The 26,753-nt window shown below is 35.1% G+C and overlaps 1 protein-coding gene across 2 annotated transcripts in view; it reads left to right on the top strand.

The window, feature by feature from the left end:
* The window catches only part of GLRA3 (glycine receptor alpha 3), a 200,590-nt gene that overhangs the window by 39,556 nt on the left and 134,281 nt on the right, over window positions 1-26,753 (top strand). For both annotated transcript variants that reach the window (XM_017498540.2, XM_017498539.2), the window contains exons 2-3: window positions 2,875-3,002; window positions 26,547-26,614. In XM_017498540.2, the coding sequence (XP_017354029.1) occupies window positions 2,875-3,002; window positions 26,547-26,614 (196 nt within the window). The remainder of the gene's footprint in view (window positions 1-2,874; window positions 3,003-26,546; window positions 26,615-26,753) is intronic.

The raw sequence follows: 26,753 nt of genomic DNA, 5'->3' as shown, positions 1-26,753 counted from the left end.
AAAAAAAAAAAAAAGGAGCAACAACAACAAACTCTGGGGAGAAAAGAGAATATGATTTCCAGAGTTGCCACATTATGTTACTTAAAATGTCGTTTTCAATAAAAGTTATAAGTTTTACAAAGAAACAAACATGTATGGACTAAACACAGGAAAAATGCAATCAATAGAAGCTTGCTTAGCAATGGCATTGCAATCACTAGACAAAGACTTCAAATCAAGTATTTAAAACACGTTTAAAGAATTAAAGGAAACCATGTCCAAAGAACTATGAAGAAAATATGATAGTATCTTACCAAAAAGGACATAATAAAGTGATAGAGATTATAAAAAAAGAAACAAAGAGTAATTATGGAGTTGAAAGTCACCATGACCGAAACAATAAATTCACTAGAAGTCTGGTATTTCCTATGGCAACTGTAACAAATTACCACAGAGAACAGAAATCTATTCTCTAACAGTTCCACAGGCCAGAAGTCTGGAATCAGTTCACTGGGTCAAAAACACGGTGTGAGTAGGTCCATGCTACCTCCAGAAACTATAGGGAAGAATCCATTCCTTTTCTCTTCCAGCTTTGGTGGCTGCCAGCATTCCTTGGCTGTGGCAGCATCACCCCAATTCCTCTCTCCATGGTCACATTGCTTTCCCCCTTCTGCCTGTCATCAAATGCAGTTCTGTCTCCTTCTTATGAAGATAGATGTTGTTGCATGTATCCTTATACAGACATATGTCCTTATATGTTGTTTCATGGAGGACTGCCCCGATAATCTAAGATAATCTTCCCACATTTAGTGTACCATGTGAAGGATTACAGTTCAGTATACATAGTCATCTAGTATTTTTTTAAAGAGAAAGAGGCAGAGTGTTATTTGTTTGAACCAAGGTAAGTTGCTCTATTTGTTGGTAGGAGGATGCAGGAGTTCATTTTCTAATAATCGAAAGGAGAGATTAAACAAGGGAAATAAAGATAATGGTTTCGAAGCAGCCGCATGTAGCTACAAAAGCTCCTACTATGTTTTTCCACCCTGTTCTTGAACAATGGAATGTAAGCAAATGCTGCTTCATAGGATGGGAAACAGTTACTTAAAACCAGACGGTAGAGGAAAGCTCTAGAGTCATTGAAAAGATAGCTTTTTTTCTTTGAAAAGATAGGTTTTTGAAAAAAAATTTCTTTATTATTATAATGATTTTTGTATTAGAATAAAATTCCCAGTGATCACAATGACAGAGTTTGGTTGAGCAATAATAATCAGAGATAAACGATAACAAAGTCATATGGAGCCAACAGAATAGAGAGAAGAAATGCTTCCATTCTGGAAGAAAGTAAGAATGACAGAATGAAAGTCCCTGGGAAGACAAGTGACTCCATCTGCCCAGAACCAGAAGTAACCTCTCAAATAGGAAATAGCTAATAGATGCTGTTATTTGTGATTCTGTGATTATAGAAATCTCATTCTCACATTATCACTGAGATTGATGAGATTTTAAAGCTGTGCCCATGAATCACTGCATATATCCCCGTGGCAGACAACTTAATGATGATGGCTTTAAGCCCCAATTTTACTTCTTACTACAATTCTGGAAGGAGAAATCTAAGGATTTTAATAACTTGATCTTGCTATGATCATATGGTTACCCAAGTGGTTTGAGATTTGGCAATGTCCTGAGTTGAATGACAGAGCTGGAAGCATGTGATGATTGATGATCTTCAGGAAGTGACATCAGCCTGAACACATCAGTTCCAGAAAGCATCACTTTCCTGAGCAAAGCTCTGTGGATAAAAAGAATCATTGGACTCACGCCTGTAATCCCAGCACTTTGGGACGCCGAGGCGGGTGGATCACGAGGTCAAAAGATCGAGACCATCCTGGTCAACATGGTGAAACCCCGTCTCTACTAAAAATACAAAAAATTAGCTGGGCATGGTGGCGCATGCCTGTAATCCCAGCTACTCAGGAGGCTGAGGCAGGAGAATTGCCTGAACCCAGGAGGCAGAGGTTGCGGTGAGCCGAGATCGCGCCATTGCACTCCAGCCTGGGTAACAAGAGCGAAACTCCGACTCAAAAAAAAAAAAAAAAATTCATTGGATTTTAACAAGCAGGCCCCAGCTTCTGTTGGAGAAGCCTATGTAAGTGAAGAACTGGACAGGAGCAGCAGCTTACACTACGGGTTTTTAGGAAAAGAATTTGGATGAAAAGAATATAGGAACATACTACCTTTCCTGGACACAGGTTTTAATAATATAATATCCAGGTGCATATGGTACATTTTTGGAAATTTCTCAATCTTCACACACAAGTTTTAGATCTGAACAAAATATATTGTAGATTAATGACATGTAAGTGAAAGCAGAATGAATTTAACTTGGTGTGTTACTAATTCAGGAAGCACTCTAATTGAAGAAAAAAGCATTGTTTAACTTATTAGACCTAAGGTTTCACTGCTAAGAAAAATTCACAAAACCCGAAAGGTGATGTTTTCCCCTCAATAAAAGCAATAAGATTTCAGTTTACAGTTGAATTTTCATATTTTGTTATACTTAAAGCCATAAGGATACATTGGTTAAAAATTGCTCTCATAAATCAGGTTTTCGTAAATACAGATTTGAAGGCTTAATATTTCAGAAGTCGCCTTTGTTTTCAGGTTTAATACAAAAGAAAGCCACCTCTGACAATTAGACTAATATATATGAAAACTTACAAGTATTGATTTTAAATCTATAAATGTCTGTCTTATAATCTTCACTGTGTGGTATCTAACGTTTTCTTTTTTGTTGTCAAAGATATTTCAGCTTAGCATTTCTCTTTTATATTTGTAGGTAACAATTATTAGAAATACTTCTTTTTGTAAAGTCTGTATGTTTGTTCTTATTTGTAGTTTGGTTGCCACAAAGGAAACAAATAGTGCAAGATCTCGAAGTGCTCCAATGTCACCTTCTGACTTTCTGGATAAATTAATGGGGAGGACATCAGGATATGATGCAAGAATCAGACCCAATTTTAAAGGTAATTGTTCTGTTTGCTACTTTATATGTGTGTTTTAAATATGCTTCAAGAAGATACAATTTTAAATTGATTCCATCAGAAATTCTAATGCTTATTTTCAACAATCTTCCAAATACTACATTAGTCATAGATGTGTCTTGAAAAAGAAATCTATTAACAGGTTCTCAATTATCATAATTTGTCTTCTTTGGCCCAACTATGTTTTTTTCCCTTCTCTAACTGTTACAATACTTCTTGTCTTGACCACTGATTTTAGGAGTATACATGTATGTACATATCTTTTATTTAATTATTCTATCAGTTATCTCACTAGCTGGAATGAAACTTCTTTAATTGCTAGTGATAGACTTTCCTACCTTAATCTGCCACTGTAGTACTCTCTATATTGTGGGGAATCAAATCATTGCTGAATTTACCTATTGAGAAATGGACTGAATTGCTAACTAACAGCCTTTGAAATGTGTGGGACATTATTCCTTCTACCAAATGTTTTACCCCAATATCTAGGAAAGAATGCAATTGTCAATTTAAGACTACCACTTTTTATTCTTCTGTTTAATATAGTTGTAAGTAACATGTTTATATAAGGAAATGTAACTTATCCAGAACCACAATATATCCTGTAATTTAACTTTTAGGGGAAAATATTAGAAAGTTGCTTCCAGACCCCAACTTATATCATATGCTCTTGAATATTACTTGACCCAATAAAGAAAATGAACAAAGTTAAAGAATATACACTTTTTCCATGGGATTGAGTTAAGCTTTGTCATTGCTAAAGGTTTAAAAATTATTGTCTACAATTACTATTTTTTCTTAAATTTGTCCTTACGGAAGAAAAAAAATAATTGCTTAGCAGTGGTATAAAAATTTACTAGATGTAATCCCAGCACTTTGGGAGGCCGAGGCGGGTGGATCACGAGGTCAAGAGATCGAGACCATCCTGGTCAACATGGTGAAATCCCGTCTCTACTAAAAATACAAAAAATTAGCTGGGCATGGTGGCACGTGCCTGTAATCCCAGCAACTCAGGAGGCTGAGGCAGGAGAATTGCCTGAACCCAGGAGGCGGAGGTTGCGGTGAGCCGAGATCGCACCATTAAAAAAAAAAAAAAAAAAAAAAAAAAAAACAAAAAAAAAAAAAAAAAAAAAAAAAAAAGAAAAAATTTACTAGAATGGAGTAAAAAATATCAACGTTGGGTAGCAGGAGAATAAGAAGTAAAACTCACTAATAATGTCTGAGTAGAAAATTATGAACGTCTTCAATTTTAAAATGAGTTTCATATTTAAATTGTGGATCACACTTGTTGTTTGTTTTTGAGCTTCTCAACCATAAATATTTTTAACTTCAGGAGGAAACACTGAATACAAGATGTGGAAAAATAGTACAATTTACAGGGGTACAATATACAAATGAAAATGAGAAATTTCAGTATTATAAGGCTTTTTTTCAAATTGAATGAAAGCAGTATTCCTGTGAATCTGTTAAGAACTAATTTGTAATTGTTCTTAGAAATATATGCAGTTGTCATTTAAATAAACCACAAGACATAATCCATAATTAGCAGATTCATTATGGTGAGTCCATATTCAGTGACTCAGAAGTTTCGTTTTCTTTTCACTGAAAATTAAAGAAGAAAACGCATTCTATTTTTAAATGTCTGTGAATATTTAAAAAACATATAAACAGTCTCAGCAGATATTTTAATAAAACTGCACATAAGTTACTAACCACACAAGAGTGGCCTCAGGTCTTCTGCCATTCTCTTTGAAAGTTTAGTGATTGTTTATTATTTTAATAGTTTAAAAGACAACAGAAATGTTAAACTATTTAAAAATGTGATTACTGCCACTTATGTGTGAGATCAGGAAAGGACTCCAAGGATTTGGTGATGCTTAAAATAAATATTGATTCTTTTCTAAATAAAAATGTATTCCTAAAAACAAGCTGATGACCAAGCCAGTTCAGAGGTGATTAGATTTTTGGGAAGACAAATTCATTCTTACTCCACAGTGTCACTAAAGGAAGAAAAAGAAAAAGGGAGAATTTATCTCATTGATTTTCAAATATCTTGTGCTCTGAATGCTAGAAAAAAAATGCAGGCTGGATTTGATAACCAAAAGTAATATTATTAATTACAAAAAAGTAATAATGTAATGGATTAGTGTTTAGCTAACACTTTTGCTTTTTTATCTTTGCAAGGATCAAACATTATTGACTTCAGCAGACATACTTATAACTCCGCTTCATAATTAGGCATATTCAAAATTGTTTCATTTCATTGGATAAAATGACATCATAATATTTTGATCATTATTTGATTGCCCAATATTGAAATATAAATAAAATAGTCTTTACATACTATTTCTTCCTTACAGGTAACAGGAGGTTATGTAGGTGTTAACAAACTTAATCCAATACCTAACAGAAGATATTTACACAAAAAAAGTGAAAATGATCAACCCTTCTGTTGTCAGGTACCTAGGGACACACCTCACCTGAGTCAAAAATAAGCTCATCAAACACAGAAGTAGAAGATGAAGAACCTGTTGTTCTGATGATATTTAAATCATTTTTTCTCTGTGGTAGCTCACATGACTAAGAATATAATCCCTGGCCATGTTGATTTTGTCTTCCCCCCATCAGCGTTTTTGGAAGGAATCTAGTTAGCTAATCAAATGAACTAATTTAAAATTGGTATTATGTATGCTTTCTCATCCAACTGTCAAATACATTGAATTAATAGTAAATGAGTTCAGAGACATGAATATTAGTAATATGATAATATACTAAAGTTTTTTAAATGAGTAAAATTAGCTAAAAGAATTTTAAAAGAAGAATGGGGGTTCATGCCTCTAATACCAACATTTTGGGAGGCTGAGGCAGGAGGATTGCTTGAAGCTAGAAGCTTGAGACCAGCTCTGAGATACCTATCTATACAAAAAAAAATTAAACTAGCCAGATGTGGTGGCACACACCTGGCTACCTGCAGCTTTACTTTCTAATTCCGTTTAGCAGCTCTCAGAACATTTCTAAACCCATATATCACTATTAAATGCCTTTTTAATAATAGTCTTAAAAATCATTATATTTAATAGGACTAAGATATAATAGAAATTTGAAGTCTTTTTTATACTTATGCCAAATTAGTTCTGGCTACTTGGGAGGCTGAGGCAGGAGGATTGCTTGAGCCCAGTTGTTGGAGGTTACCGTGAGCTATGGTTGTGCTACTGCACTCCAGCCTGGGTGACAGAGCAAGACTCTTATCTCTAAAAAGAGGAGAAGAATGGGAATTGTAATATTTGTAAAAAATATTACAATAACCTAATTTATTTGATCCTCACTTTTTCCTAAACACACAGAAACATACTTTACCTAGATAAGTTATCAGTTGATAGAAAATTGCTTATAAAATATGAAAGCATTGGAAAAAACCTATATGTTTGCCCTCCCTGGAATTCATAAGTTTTGTAAAAGGCAAACATAAAGTCTCAATATTGACATTATCAGACAAATAACAGAAAAGAAATAGAAATGTTTAATCTCATTAGCCAAAAGTAAAGTATATAACAATAATATAACATTTTTACTTTTAAAATTATCAACATTTAAAAATAATAAATGTTCCAGCATTATATGCATTATTATGAATTTATTTCTGGAATAATAGTATGAAATTTGTGATTGGTTTCACAAGTATCTTCATATTAAAAGATAATTTATTTTGAAAGCCATAGTGGGAAAACAACTATTAAAAAATACAAATGACTTGTAAAAATGCAAATTTGATTTAGCTCCTTGCTACTTCTAACATTTAAAAAAATCTAGATGTAGATATTTTTTATTTAACCAAAATTATGGTGTTTTATTTTCTTGTTTTGTCATTTCTTTTTGAAAAGTACTCTTTAAAAAAAAATCTCACCTCTCAAAGACTAAGTAGATTAATAAGTTATTAAAATGTGCTACAGAGAAGTATAAATAAATAATTCTCTTAAAGCACTTTAAATTGGTATTGAGCATGGAAAAGACAGCCTCTTCCATTGAACATTATTTAAATCAATACTGAAATGTTAAAATAACTGGTGCTTAAATCCTTACCATCAGCTTGCCTTTTCACTGATTAACCTGTTCTTTTCCCCTCCAGAAGAGTATTAATTTCTCTGAAACATTTTTGAGAATCAGATTTCTCCAATAATGATCCTGTGCCTTTAGGATTATTTGGCATAAATTATCCTATATGAACCTGTGCCTTTAAGATAATTTAGCATAAGTATAAAAACTACTTCAAATTTCTATTATATCTTAGTCCTATTAAATCTAATGATTTTTAAAGCTATTATTAAAAAGACATTTAATAATAATATATGGGTTTAGAAATGTTCTGAGAGCTGCTAAAAAGAATTAGAAAGTAAAGCTGCAAATATCACTCAACTAGTTCATCATGCAAAAGAAATTAGAATTTTGTCCAAGTCACTATTTCAAAAATTTGGTCTTCAGGAGAATGGTATGCATAGAAATGGTTATTTTTATGTTCACTTAGGCAAAGGTCATTGGTAAGGACCATGGATATGCATCTAAGTTTTGATGCTATGGGGAGTTCTTTGTGTTTTCTTTCTTTTGCCAACCTCATGTCAGATCTGGTTAGCTTGTTATTGTTTTATCTCATGATGTGGCTGAGAAAAACATGAGACATGGTAAAATCAAAAAAAAAAAAAAAAAAAAAAAAAAAAAAAAAAAAAAAAAAAAAAAAAAAAAAGGAAGAAAAAATAGTTATTTTTATTTGGAAAATGAAAATAATAGATAGATTCCACCATTTCTTTCTCAGAATTTGATGTCTTTTCTCTTTAGAAGCCTTTTTTGCCAGGGAAAAGAGCAGAAACAGAAGCGGCCCAGGAAGAGAAAGTGCCAAGTCCCCAGGCGCATCCCCACGGGCCAAGGCGCTCACTGGGCGGCACTGCCTACCTCTGTACAGTCAGAGGGCCAGACAGATGAAGAATTAAGGGAAGACTCAATAATTCTTTAAACTGGTAGCTCCCATATATATATACATATATATATATATATTCTATATATAAAATATTTGAAACATTAAAATGTTTAAAACATTCAAACATTTTATATATATATAACATAGATATTATTTATATATAAAATGTTATATATATAAAATTTTATTTATATGTAAAATAAAATATATATTAAAAATATATATTATATATAAATATATATATATTTTATATAAATAAAACATTTATATATAACATTTTATATATATAATATGTACATAAATATATACAAAATATTATTATATATATAAAAGGTTAATATATATTATATATGTTATATATAAAACATTAAATATATACTAAACATTAATATATAAACATTAATTATATATAGAAACATTAAAATGTTTGACACATTGAAACATTTTATATATACATATATTATATTATCCTAAATGATCCTGTGATATATATATAAATTATATATATTCTATAATATATATAATTTATATATTATAATTATATAAATATATATTATATATAATATAATTATAATATATTATATATATAAAATGTTTGAATGTTTCAAACATTTTAATGTTTCTATATATAATTAATGTTTATATATATTGTTTATTATATATTTAATGTTTAATGTTTCATATATAAGAGCTACTAGTTCAAATTATATGTATATTTTATATATATATGTGTGTGTGTTTGTGTGTGTCTGTGTGTATATATATATATATATATATATATACACATATATATAAAATGTTTGAATGTTTCAAAGAATTCAAAAATGTTTGAATGTTTAAGGAGATTTTAACTCTGTAATTTTGTTTTGGTCCCTTCACAATCCTCTTTATCCTAAACCATTTTCTATATGCACATACACACACACACATGCACACACACACACGCACACATTAACTAAAACCTTGAAAAGTAAAGGGTAGGATATTCTACTCTTTAATTTTTCTAGCTTTGTTTCCATTCACTGAAAAAGAAAGTAAAATAAAACAGGTTTTCATTTTCAGGCTCGGAGTAATGCTTATATATTTTCTCAGTTCTCGTTTTTCTGATTGTTTTAAACTCTTGTTTAAAGAACAGTTTTAGGTTTACAGAATAATTGATTGGAAAGTGCATATTCCCCCTCCTCCCCCACAGTTTACCTTGCTTTTGGCATCTCATATTCATGTGTTCTGTTTACTATTATTGATGAACCAAGTTTAGTACATTATTATTAACTGAAGTCTATAATTTATATTAGAGTTCATTCTTTGAGCTGTACACTTTTTATGGGTTTTGACAAATTCATAACAACATGTGTTCATCATTACTGTATCATATAGAATAATTTCACCGCCCCAAAATCCCCTGTGTTTGCTCTATGAATATCTCTCTCTCCCATCTCCCCTCATCTCCCCTCAGTCTCTGGCAACCAATGATCTTTTCACTGTCTCTAGAATTCTGCCTTTTCTGGCATGTCATATAATTAGAATCATACAGTAGGTAGACTTTTTCAAATTGGCTTCTATCAGGTAGCAATATGCTTTTCAGGTTCCTCTATGTCCCTTCGTGGCTTGATCGCTCATTTCTTTTTATCACTGAATAATATTCCAGGATAATCCCTTTTTTATGCATTTGACATTAAAGAAACTTTATACAATTAGCGAACTGCAGAATTCTAGCTCAGAAGTTTGCAGATGTTGATTCATTGCCTACTGACATTTAATATCATAAAGAAGTCAAATCCCATTTTGATTTCTGCTCTTTTACATGTAACCTATTTTTTTCTGTCTATCTCTGGGCGTTTTTCTTTAGAAGGATTTTTGATTATGCTGGCACTGTTTTGTGTTATTTCTATAAAACAATACTCCTTTGTTTTTTAAAAAAAAATCTAATATCTTCCTGTCATCTGTGTCTAACACATTTCCCTTATCCCCTTCTCTCCTTTGTCCTTTCCCTCTACATTAAAAGATAATTGTTCATATTTGTCCTCAGAATCACTGATTTAATATTACATGGTGCTATTTATTCAGGTTTTGACTGGTTAGAGAGATTTTAACTCTGTAATTGTGTTTTGGTCTCTTGACAATTCTCTTTATCCTAAACCGTTTTCCTTGAATGTGAAGTTGTGAACGTTGTGTTACAAGCTGCTACATAGATGCTATTGTGTATGTTTATTTTCTTGTTAGTTTTATTTATAACAATAGTAAAAATCCTGTACCTGAAATTGCAAAAAAAAAAAAAAGTCTACAAATTTCAGTGATGAAAAGCAGCAGTTCATTGCCTCAACACTCATCATGCACACACAGTTCCACTTTTCTGAGGAAACCACTCCTCCCCAAAATTGGTTATTTCTGTTGATTATCTGTTTCAATCTTTTTGATTGCTTTCTAGGCCTTTCACAGTGCAAGCATTATGAGATTCCCTTGCACTAATCAGACTGCTAATTTAATGCCTCGTTTATTGCATTCTGCTTCTTTTGTTTTTCTTCTCTGCTCAATGATATGTTGTTTCTTCCTGCAGGAAAAATTATGTTTATGTTGTTCATTCTCTTTAAACCATCGGTTTTCTTTTGTGTGATAGAATGTCAAAGATTCAGGAAGATTTGAGGGGTGAGTTAGCCTGAGTGGTATAGCTTTTGTCTAGTGTTTGTGTGTTTGTGTGTGTGTGTATGTAGGAGGACCATTTTTTGTGCTATTTCTCTACCTCCAAAGGGAACTCTGACACAGGCTGCATTGCCCTGGCCAGAGCTTTTTTTTAGGTGAGCTTTGAGCTTCGGACTAGGTTTTAAAAGTCTGAAGTACAGTCAGGTACTGTCTTTCCCTAATCATCAACGAAGCTATTTCCATTTCCTCAAAAATTCCATAGGGCTAAATACCAGGCCACCGTTACTCTACAGGAATACAGAGGGAAGCAGGAAGCTTTCAAGACAAATGCCCTAGGGTCCTCTTCTCACTCTCCATGTCCTTCCCCTCTCCATGCAGTCCCTGCCTGCTTTTATTTTAGGCTTACCTCTGATTCATTTGTCAACCATTTTTATCTGCCTGTGTATTTTATGTCATTAAACTAATTATAGTTTTTCTCCCATTCTTTTTGGTAGGATACATTTATTCCCATTAAAATTTTATTAGGTAATATTTTTATGTCTTCAGAGAGAAAGAAAACGATGTTTAATTCTCTGTCTTGAAAGAGAAGCTTCTAGGTGTCATCTGATACTAGAAGCAAGTTTAACATAAAAAAATTGAATTGCAAGTAAACATACATTTTTAAGACAACAAAACATTATTTCACTAGAATATTTTACCAACCACTGCTGGATTTTATTTGTCTCTTTTGATCCTAATCTTGAGGTCCCTCAGTTGGTCTCTTATGACTCTTCAGTGTAACTTTGGAAAGTATTCTCTCAGTAATCACTCAATTTTGTATTCCTCCCAAGTACTTATTGTATTTTTGTTAAGTTTTCTCATGCTATCTCCAATGGCCACTCTCTTTCTACGTAGATATAACTTTTGTTTGCCCTCACAATGTATTTGTGGTTTCTGTCTTTTACCCTTAAATATTTTACTAATCCTTTTCTCCCTACATCACAAATTTACTCTTTCTAGTACTCTCTTCTACAATACCTATGTCAAGGATGGAATGGGTACCCAAACTCATTTTCTACATGTATTTTTATTAGGGTAAATGTTAGCATTTTAAAGGTCTCCTTGACCCATTTTTACTATTCCTATCCACCAAGACACTATTGTTCTTGAATTACATTTACAATTATTTTTGAAAAAGGTACATTTCTAATTGCATTTTTACTTAGTACAAGGTCATTTTAACAAGAAGTATCTCTGGAATAATAAGCCCTTCTAAAACTATACATGCTCATTTGAAATGTTAATGGAGTTAGATTCTGAACCCTATATTTTCTGTTTGTATTTGCTTTTTGTTTTTAATGAATTCTTTCTGTAGTAATTATTTCTTTTTGTATTTTACAATCTCAGAAGTGTTACAATTACAAAACCTTTTTTTTCTGAACTACTTCAATGTAAGTTGTTGACCTGATGGCCCAATACTTCAGTATTTACTACAAATAAAAATGTTCTCCTCCATAATGACAATCTAGCCATTAAAACAAGAAAAGTAGTTGAATATATTGCTACTATCTAATTTGCTGATCTTTATTCAAATTTCATCTATTATCTGATGATTTATTATAAAAGGTTTCAGTTTAGAATGACATAAGATTTTATTTGTCATTTCTCATTGTCTCCTTTGGTCTGAGCCAGCACTTTATTTTTTCAATGATTGTCACGGTCTTGACATTTAACAAATATTCTTATTCAATTACTTAGAGGAATATACTTCACTTTGTGTTTGTCTAATGCTTCCTCATGATTCAAATTAGGTAGTGCATCTTAGCAGAGATATTACAGAAATGATGATATGTGTTTATTGTGTTCTATTGGATGGTGGACCATGTGAAATTTTGCCATTACTGGTTTTGTTTACTTTAATCACTTGATTAAGTCGGTGCCTGCCAGGATATATCTATATATACCCACACACATAAGCATAAATAAATACACACACGCATGCGCACATACACACGTATACATTTACACACCACTTTTCATCTATACTTCTCTATCCACTGAAAACCATAAATTCACACTGATTATCTCAATATCATAGGTTGAGTCTAGTTACTAAGTTTCCATATTTTAACTCCCTCTTCTATACAGCAAGAAACATGGATCCCATTATCCTCAATATAATTACTTATTTAATCAATATGTAACGAATCTGCCTTGTTTCCTAATAATCCTTTTATACAAGTACCCTCCTCACCCTGGTGGGATTCTGAAGCCTTCCTCAGATTCATCTCCTTGTGTAGGTCCCTGTTCAGGCTCCAGCTCTGCAAGCCAGGATGGCCCCAAGGGGATACAAGCCTTGCCCTTCTATGGTTCTAACACCAAACACCAGGCTTCCCTGTCATGAGCACATCCTCCTCTGGCACTGGGCCTCCAACATTTCCTGCAAGTGACACTTCTCCACAATGTTGTTCTCTCCAACTCTAGGTTACTACAAACCCCTCAGCCATCCCAGAATTTAAGGCTATTTTGCACTGCCCAAATGAATGGCTTTAAGGAAGCATTTTGTGGAAGGAAAGAGAAGGGAAGGGAAAGAAAAAGGGAAAGAACAAACAGGACTCTGCTTCTATGCCATAATTTACAAGCCTTCTTAAAGCACCTAACAAATCACTTAAAATCTGGATTTAAAATCATTAAATATGCTTTGTGAATAAAAAGTAAAATGACATATCTCCTTGTTACATGTGTGTGCATTTATCTAAAATAAAACAAGTCTCTAGTTGGAATTATTTTGAAATTTAATCTTTCAATTGCATTCTGTGCCTTTAAAAATGATAAAACTTTAATACAACATGACCTGAAAACTTCCTCAGTCATTTTTACGAACATCTGAGTTGTTTGTTTTCTTACTTGCTCTAGATTTGCCTAGTGAACTATTTTTCCCCAATATGAATAACAATAATATTTTTGCTAAGATTTTGCATTATACTTTGCTATTCTACCATCACTTCATTTCTTAAACTTCAAGGCCATCTTCTATTTCTTTAAAAAACATCTAAAAGAAAACCTACCGCTGAAAACATCTGCAACTACTGTCCTTTGCTTTTAAGGATGATGCCTGAAGTAGTGAACAATTTAAAAGCACAATTTGCCATATGGATGCTATAGCAGTTATTTGCTCTGTTGCTTAACATAGGAATGTATTGAATGGATATAACAGCTTTTGCATTGGCACAGAGAAGTAGCAGATTGGCCAAAAACTGCTAAACAGGTGCTCTCTGTAATGGCACTAGATGATTTATGGTGTTCTCTGAGCTTCATTCTCTACACAATTTTCGAATATCTATGTCAAAGCAAGGATAGGAAAGACTACTCCAAGATTACTGCACTAACCTGATATGAACCAGAAACCAAAGGGGTGGAAGGTGGTACCTTTAAAACATTATATTACTATATCCATTTCATTCTTTGTAATCTATCTCCAAGGACTCTCATTGTCCTTGGGCATCAGGTCCCCATCCCAGACTATTATAATAAATTTCTTTTTGCTCTGTCTTTATGCTTTTGCTTATTCATGCGAACATTCACAGAGTCATGTTAGTTCCTACACTTCCATGATCAACAATCTGTTATGGCTCCAAAGCTTCCATAAAGTAAGTCCCAAATACCTTGTTATTACATTGAAGAAACTCCATGATCTTAAATAATTTTTATTTCCAAATTGTTTTTAATTTGAATATTTTAAAATTATTCTTATTTATGCATGTACATCTATCTATCTGTGTTTCAAATAAGTGGCTACTATAGTTTTGAAATTTGGATTTAGGAGTTGATGTCCAAATTCATTCACCCTTCTTTCTGCTGAAGAAGAAAATATATACACAAATAAATAGTCAAATGGGAACCAAATTGTATTTTTTTATGTTCTAATATCCAAGCAAGGAACATGTTATAACCAGAAGCGGAATAAAGTTTAGGCCTGAAACCACTGTGAGTTACTTGCACATGAGATTTAGGTTTTGAAACCAGGTGACCTTTCACTTTTAGGAAGGACTTTCTGCTTATTATTTTTTTTAAGATACAAAGTTTTATTAAACAAATCTGGAATCAACAGTATTATTTCATAAATTAGACAGCAGTAAAATTTCCGTAAGGTATAAGTACAAATCACAGTGATTTCCATTGTGCAACAAATGGACAGGATTAAAAATAGGCACTCCTCTCCTTGACCCCCCAAGAGAAGGTGGGATCACCCCACAGGGTTCTCAGCTCTGGCTCACAAGGGGCACACATACCTGCAAAGGCACTCTGCCTATATGTGCAGCATCTGAAGGCAGTCACAGGAGCCCCAGAAGCACGTTGGCAACATGGTGAGGCTGTCCAGTGTTCAGCATGAAAAGAAAGAATTCAGCTATGACAGCTGAGCAGAGCTCAACAGCCATCTCAAAGGACAAGGACTATGGAAAGGCTTCAAATCCCAACCTCTAGAACACACATGTAATGCCTCTTACATACGGAATAGACATGTCCACCATGGAAGATCAAACTAAGCCTCAACAGAATTTCCCAACACAAGGTAGTCTACAGAGAACCATTACAGAGCATCACCCTTTTATTAGGAAGGACTGTTCTGCTGGGTGCAAGGCCATAGGTTAGCAAAGCTAACTTGATTATGAAAAGGCTTGGTGAAAATGCAGCCCCCCACCTTCACCAAGACACACACACACACACACACACACACACACACACACACACACAAATATGCACACACCCCAAAGAAACTATCCAAATGTGTTGAGACCTGTTTCTGTGTTTTTCTTTTTGCTTTTGTTAAGTGAACCCCATCTATTTAAGTTAGACTAATGAGAAGGCCTCCTTGCAACAGGGAAAACAATGCATATGACTCCTCCAATGTGTGTAAAATGCATGCCAGATAGACTGAAGGAAAAATGAGAGGAACCTGGGCACCCCATTTCAAATCTCTACAACTGGAGCAATCAAAAGCTGTAAGGACTCTGTAGACCTGATGCAAAATTAACTGGCTGCAAAAATAAAACCCAAGCCAGTGCTGTCTAGCTTTCTGCTTCTTGTTGGAAGAATGTTATGGAGGCTGAGGCTGGAGTCTGTTTCAAATACAATGAGGCATTGTGTTCCCAACTATTAGTAAAAGCCTAAATTAGTCAGTTCTTTGACCATTATTCTTCTGTGGAAACATGTTATTTTCTTTATTTTATCCGTTTGCCTTACTATTCGAGCCTCTGGTCGACTAGGGATATCAGCACCATATTTTTGAAAGAAAACAAAAATATCAGAGATTTCTTCCTCCAAAGACAGTACCTAACACTGCTCCTTTCAGAACTTTCCTGGAGGCATTAGGATGTGCCACACAGCACTTGCTCCCAAGGGACACTGAAATGTATCAGAACAGATGTCACTCACTTCAGAACCATGAAGTCCATACTGAATTTTTGCCTTCATTTTATTTTTCACCACTATTATTCATAAACATATAGAAAATAATCAAATTTAAAAGATGAGACACAAATATTATAGAGAATGCCTCATCTTTTATTCAATGTCAATGGCAAATTAAAAATCTAAGAAATAAAGACTCTTTCCCTTGCAAAACTAAAATAAGATAAATGATCTCCTCACTCTTTTATTTATTCCAGTTTCAGCCAAAAATATCCCAATCAAATAGATGGAACTAGCAGCGTTCTAGTAGTCGCTTCCTCCTGGGTCATGTCCTCCCAGCATGGGTTACCCCATCAGCATTTTATTTGCAGATGAATTAACCCAATACTGATGTTCTTATGTTTTCCTTTTTTCGAGAGGGTATGAGTCAATAGAACATGACAGAATTTGTCTCAAGCCAAGTAATAACACCCAGATCCATATTGCTATTCCAAGCAAAAGAAAATAGTAGGATTTTAGCATTGTCTGGGGAAAAAAAGGATAACCTAGAAAATATGAAAGTTTGGTTTTAGTTTTTAATGATGCCATTCAGGCTACATATACTTTTCAGAGTTCATATTAGACTCACATTAAGAAAACAAATTATCTTCTGACAGTTGTAAACTCATACTTCTTTTATGATGGGATTTTTGAAAAATCATGGAATAAACTATGCTTTCTCTTCTCTCACATAGTGGCATATAAGCCACTGGTCTCATCTCACGAATTTTAGAAATTTGTAAACATTTAGAAATAAGCAGTCAAGGTATTTTACAATGTTTTTTAGTAACTAAATACAACACCTTTAGGACTCAGGTCTTTTCTAAAGTTCTTATTATTACATGTTCATCTTTCGTATTTAAAACAATTTAACTTCTATATCTGGTTGAATTTTATCTTGTAGATATTCCCATGTTTAGTAAACTTTAGGCCCTTTCTAAGTACATAGCATCTACTTTGTTTTATTACCTGTGTTCACCAAATTTATAACAGGCAACTCTTCTACCAAAATTAATAGCCTTGAATTTTCAGTGCCCCCACGCCCTGACTTTTGTCTCTGTATTTTTCTATTTCTAAGAAAATCTCTGTTAGCCCTGTACTATAATGGCCCCAGATATTTCCTAGTCTGTAATTCCTTAGATCGGTGGTTTCCAAACATTCTTCATCATTGCAATGATCTAGGAAGCTTTAAAAAACGCAACTGATGCCTTGGTTGCATGCCATACCAACTGAAGAAGATGAGAATTAGGCATCTATATTTTGTAAAGATCTCCAGGTGATTTCAAAGTGCAGCACAGGATTTAGAGGCCTATGAAACCTAGACGTTATTTTTAAATACTTTTATTGATTTTTTCCTCTACCTTAATCCAGCAAGATAAATAGCCATCTAGAGAATAAGTGGAAAAGCAAATTAAGATGAAAATCATGAACCAGTAATCAAATAAACGTGAATTGCAACCTCAAATGATATTTCAGACCATTCTAACTAATAAAATAGTTTTTAAAAAATATTGGAACAAATAAAACATTTATTTTCAGAAAGAAAAACAGGTCACCTACAAAATGGTTTTGGACTTTTCAGTAGCAATGCTGAATTATAGAAGATAATGAAAAAATCTCAACATTTGTAAGAAAATAACAGTTCCAGCCTAAAAGTTTCTACCAAATCTAGCTATACATTAAATGTAAGTGTGAATGCAAAAAAATCGACATTTGTGGACAAGGACTCTCTCAAAAGCTTCTTAGACTTATGCAGCATTTGTCAAAACATTACTGATATGTTCCACTAAAATGAAGAAATAAAGTGAGAAAGGAGTATGAGACCATGAAAGAGGATTCCACAAAAGAAAGCTATAGAATTAATTTCCAGCATGATTGGGAGGTCCTAGAACGATTGCTTTGAACCAGAGCAAAACATTCTCAATTGTAAATCCAGAGGAAGTTAAAGTTTGTAGAAACCCTGATGGATCTGGACATACTAAATCATAATTCAGACATTTCAGGGCTTGTCAATAGTTAATAATTCATATGGAGAAAGCTATGTGACATATTATATATAAAGCAATTGCCAATCTCAGGAAAATATTTTGCAGGAAAGGAAAAAGCATAATATATTATCTTGTTTGGCTTGGGTTAATATCTACCTTGTCATATTAATGTAAAAAGTGAATATTGATCTAACAAAAAATACCAAGCCTTTTTTCATACAGAAATATTGGGTAGTGGGAGGACACAAAAAAGGCTTGTATTAGTAGAGATACGGACGATGTATGAAAAAATGGCTAAATATTTATCTTCTTTGTGGGCATCAGAAGATGTGACTGAAAGAAAAAACCATATTACATAGAGAAGGTGTGGTAAATATCCAAAGAACTGATTAAGTGAATTGAAGTAATTATCTCCGAAAAGAGATAAACAGAAATAAGGTAAGGGGCTATTATGCATTTTTGTAGCAAACCCTGTAAAATCATTTTACTCCTAAATTATGTTCAGGTAAAAAAATAGAAAAGAAATTAGACTTCGATATCAGTTTCTGTGTGACGTTTTCTGACTAACTTAGGTAAAGTGTAGCTCACTTAGAGCTATTTTAACCCCTAACACACGACAATTTTATTTTCTGTTTATATAGGTATCTGCCTAATAACAAAGTTTGTGGCCAGATCATGAAATGTTTTGAATGTCATGAAACAAGATGGTGGGAAAGGAATGAGTTTTAGAATCAGAGCAATGGTTCATGTTCTAAATGTGCTACGTACTGACATCTTATGTATACTCATTGTGCTTTAATTCCCTAAAATATAAATTATGGAATATTACTCTCTCTCAGAGTTACTATGGATTAAATATCTATCAATCAGCTAATGTAGTACTTGGCATCAAGAAATGTGCAACAGAGATGGTCTCGAGATGGCTGAATAGACACAACTCCAGTGCATAACCCCCAGCAAGAGAGATGCAGAAATTGAGAGATCTCCTAGCTCCAACCGAGATACCAGGTGCATTTCAATGGGTCTGGTCAGATGGAGAGCAAAGCCCACACAGGGCAGACTGAGGCGGGGAGGGGTGCTGTTTCACCCAGAAAGTGAATCTGACTGGTGAGTTGGAGGCTCCCCCTCTGACACCCAGTCCAGTTACACTGCTTCCCCCAAAGCCTCAGCAATCCACAGAACAGGTGATCTTTGGCAGTCAAGCGCTGGAAATGACAAGCACAGAGTTGAATAACAATCTAGGATGGTGTCCCAGATCATCACACAGACCTAAGCAAATGCATAAGCCAACCAGGAGAACCTGCAGACTGAGCTATCACCCACTCGCCCTGCCCAGAGAGAGAGGGAGCCAAAGACAGGAGGACAGACTGAGCAGCTGGGCAGGCCCCTCCCCCATGACCAGAGAGAAAGGGAGCTGAAAGCAGGGAGACAGACGGTGCAGCAGGGCGGGTCCCTACCCTCCCCACAAACCCCAAAGGGCTGAAGCATTAACTCTAGCCCGTTAAGTAGCCAGTGCCTCAGTCTGAGCTGAACGCTGAATGATCCAGTTCCACAGAGGAAAGGCGCAACCCACCATTAAAGAGGCAGGACTAGGCTACATGTTTTAACAAAAAACACAGGAAGCCTATGTAGCAATGGGGCAATGTTCTTCACCACCCAGCAGTGCCTCCAGGTCAGGAGAAGAGGTAGGCCTAGCCTCCCAGTGTAAACAAAAAGACACAGGAAGCCTACCTAGCAACCTGAAGGAGTCCCTGGAAACTCAGCAGCGCCTCAACAGGCAGACAAGTGACCTCATTAAGCAGCTCCCTGAGATCAGAGCTAGATAAATCCACGAAGATGGGGGAAAAGACAGCACAAAAAAAGATGAAACCATCAAAGACCAGAATGCCCTTTCTCCTTCAAGGGATCACAGCTCCTCATCAACACGGGACCACAACATGACCAAGAAAGAATGCAACAATTGACAGAAACAGGCTTCAGAAGGTAGGTAATAACAAACTTTTCTGAACTAAAGGAACATGTTCTAGCCCAGTGAAAAGAAACTAAAAACCTGGAAAAAAGATTAGGCAAAATGCTAACTAGAATAACCAGCTTAGAGAAGAAGATAAATGACTGGATGGAGTTGAAAAACACACACGAGAACTAAGTGAAACAAACACAAGTTTTAATAGCTGAATTGATCAAGCAAAAGAAAGGATATCAGAGATTGAAGGTCAACTCAATAAAATAAAAAGAGAAGACAAGACCAGAGGAAAATGAGTGAAAAGAAATGAACAAAGCCTCCAAGAAATATGGGATTATGTGAAACGACCTAATTTACCCTTGACTGGTGTACCTGAATATGACTGAGAGAATAAATCCAAGCTGGAAAACATGCTCCAGGATATTAACCAGGAAAACTTTCCCAGCCTAGCAAGGCAGTCCAAAATTCAAATCCAAGAAATAGAGAGAACTCCACGAAGATATTCATCAAGAAGAGCAACCCCAAGGCATATAATCCTCAGATTCACTAGGGTTGAAATGATGGAAAAAAATGCTAAGGGCAGACAGAGAGAAAGGCCAGGTCACCCACAAATGGAAGGCATTCAGACTCATGGTGGATCTCAGCAGAAACCCTACAAGCTAGAAGCAAATGGGGCCGATATTCAATATCCTTAAAGAAAATAACTTTCAATCCAGAATCTCATATCCAGACAAACTAAGCTTCATAAGTGAAGGAGAAATAAAATCCTTTACACACAAGCAATTACTGAGATATTTTATCATCACTGGACCTGCCTTACAAGAGCTCCTGAAAGAAACACTAAACACAGAAAGGAACAATGCCAGCTACTGCAAAAGCACATGAAATGGCAAAGGCCAAAAATGCAATGAAGAAACTCAGTCAACTAATGGGCAAGAAAACCAGTCAGTATCAAAATGGCAGGATCAAATTCACACATAACAATATTAACATCGAATGTAAATGGCCTAATCACCCCAATCAAAAGACACAGACTGGTAAACTGGATAAAAAGTCAAGACCCATCAGTGTGCTGTATTCAGGAAACCCATCTCATGTACAAAGACACACATAGACTCAAAATAAAGGGATGGAAGATTTACCAAGCAAATGGAGAACAAACAAAAGCAGGGGTTACAATCCTAGTCTCTGATAAAAGGGACTTCAAACCAACAAAGATCAAAAGAGATAAAGAAGGGCATTACATAATGTTAAAAGGATCAATCCAACAAGAAGAGCTAACTATCCTAAATATACACGCACCCAGCACAGGAGTATCCAGATGCATAAAGCAAGTTCTTAATGACCTAAAATGAGATTTTAGACTCCCACACAATAATAGTGGGAGACTTCAATACTCCACTGTCAATATTAGACAGATCAACGAGACAGAAATTTAACAGGGACATCCAGGACTTGAATGCAGAGCTGGCCAAGGAGACCTAATAGACATCTACAGAACGCTCCAACACAAATCCACAGAATATACATTCTTCTCAGCACCACATTGCACTTACTCTAAAATTGACCACGTAATTGGAAACAAATCACTCCTCAACAAATGCAAAAGAATGGAAATAATAACAAACAATCTATCAGACCACAGCGCAATTAGATTAGAATGAAGGGTTAAGAAACTGACTCAAATATGCACAACTACTTGGAAACTGAACAACTCGCTTCTGAGTGTTGACTGGATAAACAATGAAATGAAGGCAGAAATAAAGATGTTTTATGAAACCAACCAGAATGAAGACACAACTTACCAGAATCTCTGGGACACCTTTAAAGCAGTGTCTAGAGGGAAATTTATAGCAATAAATTGCCACATGAGAAACAAGGAAAGATCTAAAATAAACACCCTACAATCAAAATCAAAAGAATTAGAGGAGCTACATCAAACAAACTCAAAAGCTAGCAGAAAACAAGAAATGACTAATATCAGAGCCAAACTGAAGGAGATAGAAATGTAAAAAACCCTTCAAAAAACCAGTAAATCCAGGAGCTGGTTTTTTGAAAAGATCAACAAAATAGACCACTAGCCAGATTAATAAAAAAGAAAAGAGAGGAGAATCAAATAGGTGTAATAAAAAAATGATAAAGGGGATATCACCACTAATTCCACAGAAATACAAACTACCATCAGAGATTACTAGAATCAACTATATGCACACAAACCAGTAAATCTGGAAAAAGTGGATAAATTCCAGGACACTTGCACTCTACCAAGACTAACCCAGGAAGAAGTTGATACCCTGAATAGACCAATAACAAGGGCTGAAGTTGAGGCAGCAGTCAATAGCCTACCAACCAAAAAAAGTCCAGGTCCAGATGGGTTCACAGCTGAATTCTACCAGATGTACAAGGAGGAGCTGGTTCCATTCCTTCTGAAACTATACCAAACAACGCAAAAAGAGGGAATCCTCCCTAACTCATTTTATGAGCCCAACATCATCTTGATACCAAAACCAGGCAGAGACTCAACTGAAAAAGAAAACTTCAGGCCAATATCCATAATGAACATAGATGCAAAAATCTTCAATAAAATACTGGCAAACCAAATGCAACAGTACATTTCATCACAATCAAGTAGGCTTCATCCCAGGGATGCAAAGTTTGTTCAACATACGCAAGTCCATAAATGTAATCCATCATATAAACAGAACCAAAGACAAAAACCACATGATTATCTCAATAGATGCAGAGAAGGCCTTTGACAAAATTCAACAGCCCTTTATGCTAAAAACTCTCAATAAACTAGGTATTGATGGAAGGTATATCAAAATAATAAAAGCTATTTATGACAAACCCCCAGCCAATATAATACTGAACGGGCAAAAGCTGGAAGCATTCCCTTTGAAATCAGGCACTAGACAAGGATGCCCTCTCTCACCACTCTCATTCAATATAGAATTGGAAGTTCTAGCCAGAACAATCGGGCTAGAAAAAGAAATAAAGTGTATTCGATTAGGAAAGGAGGAAGTCAAACTGTCTCTATTTGCAGATGACATGCTTGTATATTTAGAAGAACCCATCATCTCAGCCCAAAATCTCCTTAAGATGATAAGCAACTTCAGCAAAGCCTCAGGATACAAAATCAATGTGCAGAAATCACAAGCATTCCTATAAACCAATAACAGACTAACAGAGAGCCAAATCATGAGCAAGCTCCCATTCACAATTGCTACAAAGAGAATAAAATACCTAGGAATACAACAAACAAAGGATGTAAAGGAACTCTTCAAGGAGAACTATTAACCGTTGCTCAAGGAAATAAGGGAGGACACAAACAGATGGAGAAACATTCCATGCTCATGGTTAGGAAGAATCAATATCGTGAAAACGGTCATACTGCCCAAAGTAATTTGTAGAATCAATGCTATCCCCATCAAGCTACCAATGACCTTCTTCACAGAACTAGAAAAAACCATTTTAAACTTCATATGGAACCACAAGAGAGCCCACATAGCCAAGACAATCCTAAGCAAAAAGAACAAAGCCAAAGGCATCACACTGCCTGACTTCAAACTATACCACAAGCCTACAGTAATCAAAACTGCAAGGTACTGGTACCAAAACAGAGACATAGACCAATGGAACAGAACGGAGGCCTCGGAAGAAACATCACACATCTACAATCCTCTGATTTTGACAAACCTGACAAAAACAAGCAATGGGGAAAGGACTCCATGTTTAAAAAATGATGTTGGGAAAACAGGCTAGCAATGTGCAGAAGGCAGAAACTGGACCCCTTCTTTACAATGTACACTAAAATTAACCCCAGATGAACTAAAGATTTAAACATAAAAACTCTAGAAGAAAACATAGGCAAAACCATCCAGGACATAGGCATAGGCAAGAACTTCATGACTAAAATACCAAAAGCAAAGGAAATAAAATCCAAGATAGACAAATGGGATCTAATTAAAATTCAGAGCTCTGTACAGCCAAAGAAACAATCATTAGAGAAAATGAGCAACCAACAGAATGGGAAAAAGGTTTTGCAATCTACCCATTTGACAAAGGGCTAATATCCAGAATTTACAAAGAACTAAAACAGAGATACAAGAAAAAACAAACCCGTTCAAAAGTGGTTGAAGGATATGAATGGAAACTTCTCAAAAGAAGCCATACATGAGGCCAACAAACATATGAAAAAATGCTCATCATCACTGATTATTAGAGAAATGCAAATTAAAACCACATTGAGGTATCATCTCATGCCAGTTAGAATGGTGATCATTAAAAAATCTGGAAACAACAGATGCTGGGAGAGGACTCAGAGAAATAGGAACGCTTTTACACTGTTGGTGAGAGTGTAAATTAGTTCAACCATTGTGGAAGACAGTGTGGCGATTCCTCAAGGATCTGGAAATAGAAATTCCATTTGACCCAGCAACCCCATTACTGGATATATACCCAAAGGACTATAAAGCGTTCTATTATAAAGACACATGCACAGGCATGTACATTGTGGCAGTGTGTACAATAGCAAAGACCTGGAACCAACCCAAATGCCCATCAATGATAGACTGGACAAAGAAAATGTGGCACATATACACCATGAAATACTAAGCAGCCATAAAAAACAATGAGTTCGTGTCCTTTGTAGGGACTTGGATGAATCTGGAAACCATAATTCTCAGAAAACTGACACAAGAATGGAAAACCAAACACCGCAGGTTCTCACTCATAGGCGGGTGTTGAACAATGAGGACATGTGGACTCAGGGAGAGGAGCATCACACACTGGGGGCAGTTTGAGGGGCGCGTAAGGGAGGGACATTGTCGGGTGGGGAGGGTAGGGAGAGATAAAACGGGGAGAAATGCCAGATATAGATACAGGGGGAATAGAGGCAGCAAACTACCTGGTTATGTATACACCTATGCAACAACCCTGCATTACTTGCACATGTACCCCAGAACCTAAAGTTAAAAAAAAAAAGGGTTACAATTTACTGATTTCTGCTCCTTCTTCTCTGATAGATTTTCATCTCTTTGTGTCTTCTTCAATTTTATATGCAAAGGTTTTGGATATTTAGTAAAGGAATGAATAAATGGGCCTTATAAAAATAAAAATCCTTGGATTTACAATGAATACTAAATCAGGCATTAATAAGAAATTCCCAGAATGGAGGAGTGGGAAACTCTATTAAGTTCATTTCTCCAAAAAAGCAGCAAAAACACTGGCAAAATTGTTAAGATTAACTTTTAGAATTCTTAAAATTGATCAAAAGCTCACAACAACCTGAAGAGTGTTTATTCAAGAAAAACTGATGTTCTGTAAGACAGAAGGCATATTCATTTGGCCTACCTTTCTAGTTCCACAGCAGCCTTGAAATCCAACAGCCTCTAAACAATAGAAGTTGTAAAACCACAGGAGCTGGCTGACCAGGTTTGGAGTTCCTCAGAAGGTCCATCCCCAGAGCTTTGTCACTGTTCTACCTGTGTGTCTAGTAACTCCCTGGAAAAGCCTCACTCAAAGGGCTTTACATTATTTGACTTGACTGAGAATTCACTTGGTGGGAAAAAAGTCTATCTCTAGGGCATTTGTGGAAAATAATCAGAAGATTGTTTAACATTGTAGCTGCCTAAGGCTGTGGACACTAGTCTGGGCAAATAAGAACATGAACAAAAATTTTAAAGGACCTGGAAAATTCAATGTTCTTAGGCAGCTCTGAGAAGCTCTAACATATCCTTGCAATGTGGAGTTTGCATATGTGTATAGGGCTGTGTGCGTATCTGAGGAAAGTCCTCAGAAAGTCCCACTATCTCTCCTCTGGTGGACCTCAGGCCCTGTGCAAGCAGGAAGTGAAGGCTAAGGTAGAGTTGTAAACTACCTGAGCATTGAAGACATGCCTCCAAACCCATGGAAGACCCTTGGCAAGAGTGGAAGATATATTGGCTCCAGGCTTTAAAGAAATTGCCAACCAAATATTCGTTGACTGCTAAGCTCACTAAACAGAGATTTCAGTGGCTGTGCATTCTAGGGAAATGAAAACTTTACCATATTAGTCCAGGTAAGTCACAAAAGAACAAACAACAACCTAAAGAACAACCAGCAACAACAAACTGTGGGTTGGAGGTGGGAAGTTCTGGTTTCCAGAGTTGTCACATTAAGTTATCTAAAGTATTCAGTTTCTAACAAAAAATATGAGACATGCAAAGAAATAGAAAATTTTAGCCTGTGCATAGGAGAAAAAAAATCAACAGAAACTATCCCTGAAGGAGCTCAGATATTGGACCTACTGCATCAGGCATTTACAGAGCCATTAGAGATATCTAGATCTTTAAAATAAGACCAAGAGAGGATAAAATATGATCACCATTAGTGCTCCTTGTGATTCTCAATACAGATTGTTTTATGGAATTATTGCCTTCAATTTTGAGCATCTGTGTGTGTGTGTGTGTATGCACTAATAATGCAATTCAAGGAATGATTTGAAAATGTTTTAGATAAGTCTCTAAACAGCCTTTATGTTTTAATATCTTTTTCAGGCCCTCCAGTTAATGTCACATGCAACATATTCATCAACAGCTTTGGCTCCATTGCAGAGACAACCATGGTAGGCATTTTACTTTGCAACAAGTTTCACACTAGAGTAATCTGTAATTGCATTAATGGCAACTCTTCTGCTCATTTTATGCAATTTAGAACACAAATTAATGTAACAAGATTTTAAGAGTAAAATTAATAGTATAATT

This window comes from Cebus imitator, unplaced genomic scaffold, assembly GCF_001604975.1.
Source record: "Cebus imitator isolate Cc_AM_T3 unplaced genomic scaffold, Cebus_imitator-1.0 Scaffold243, whole genome shotgun sequence".
NCBI lineage: Eukaryota > Metazoa > Chordata > Mammalia > Primates > Cebidae > Cebus > Cebus imitator.
This window is presented reverse-complemented; position numbering and strand designations above follow the sequence as displayed.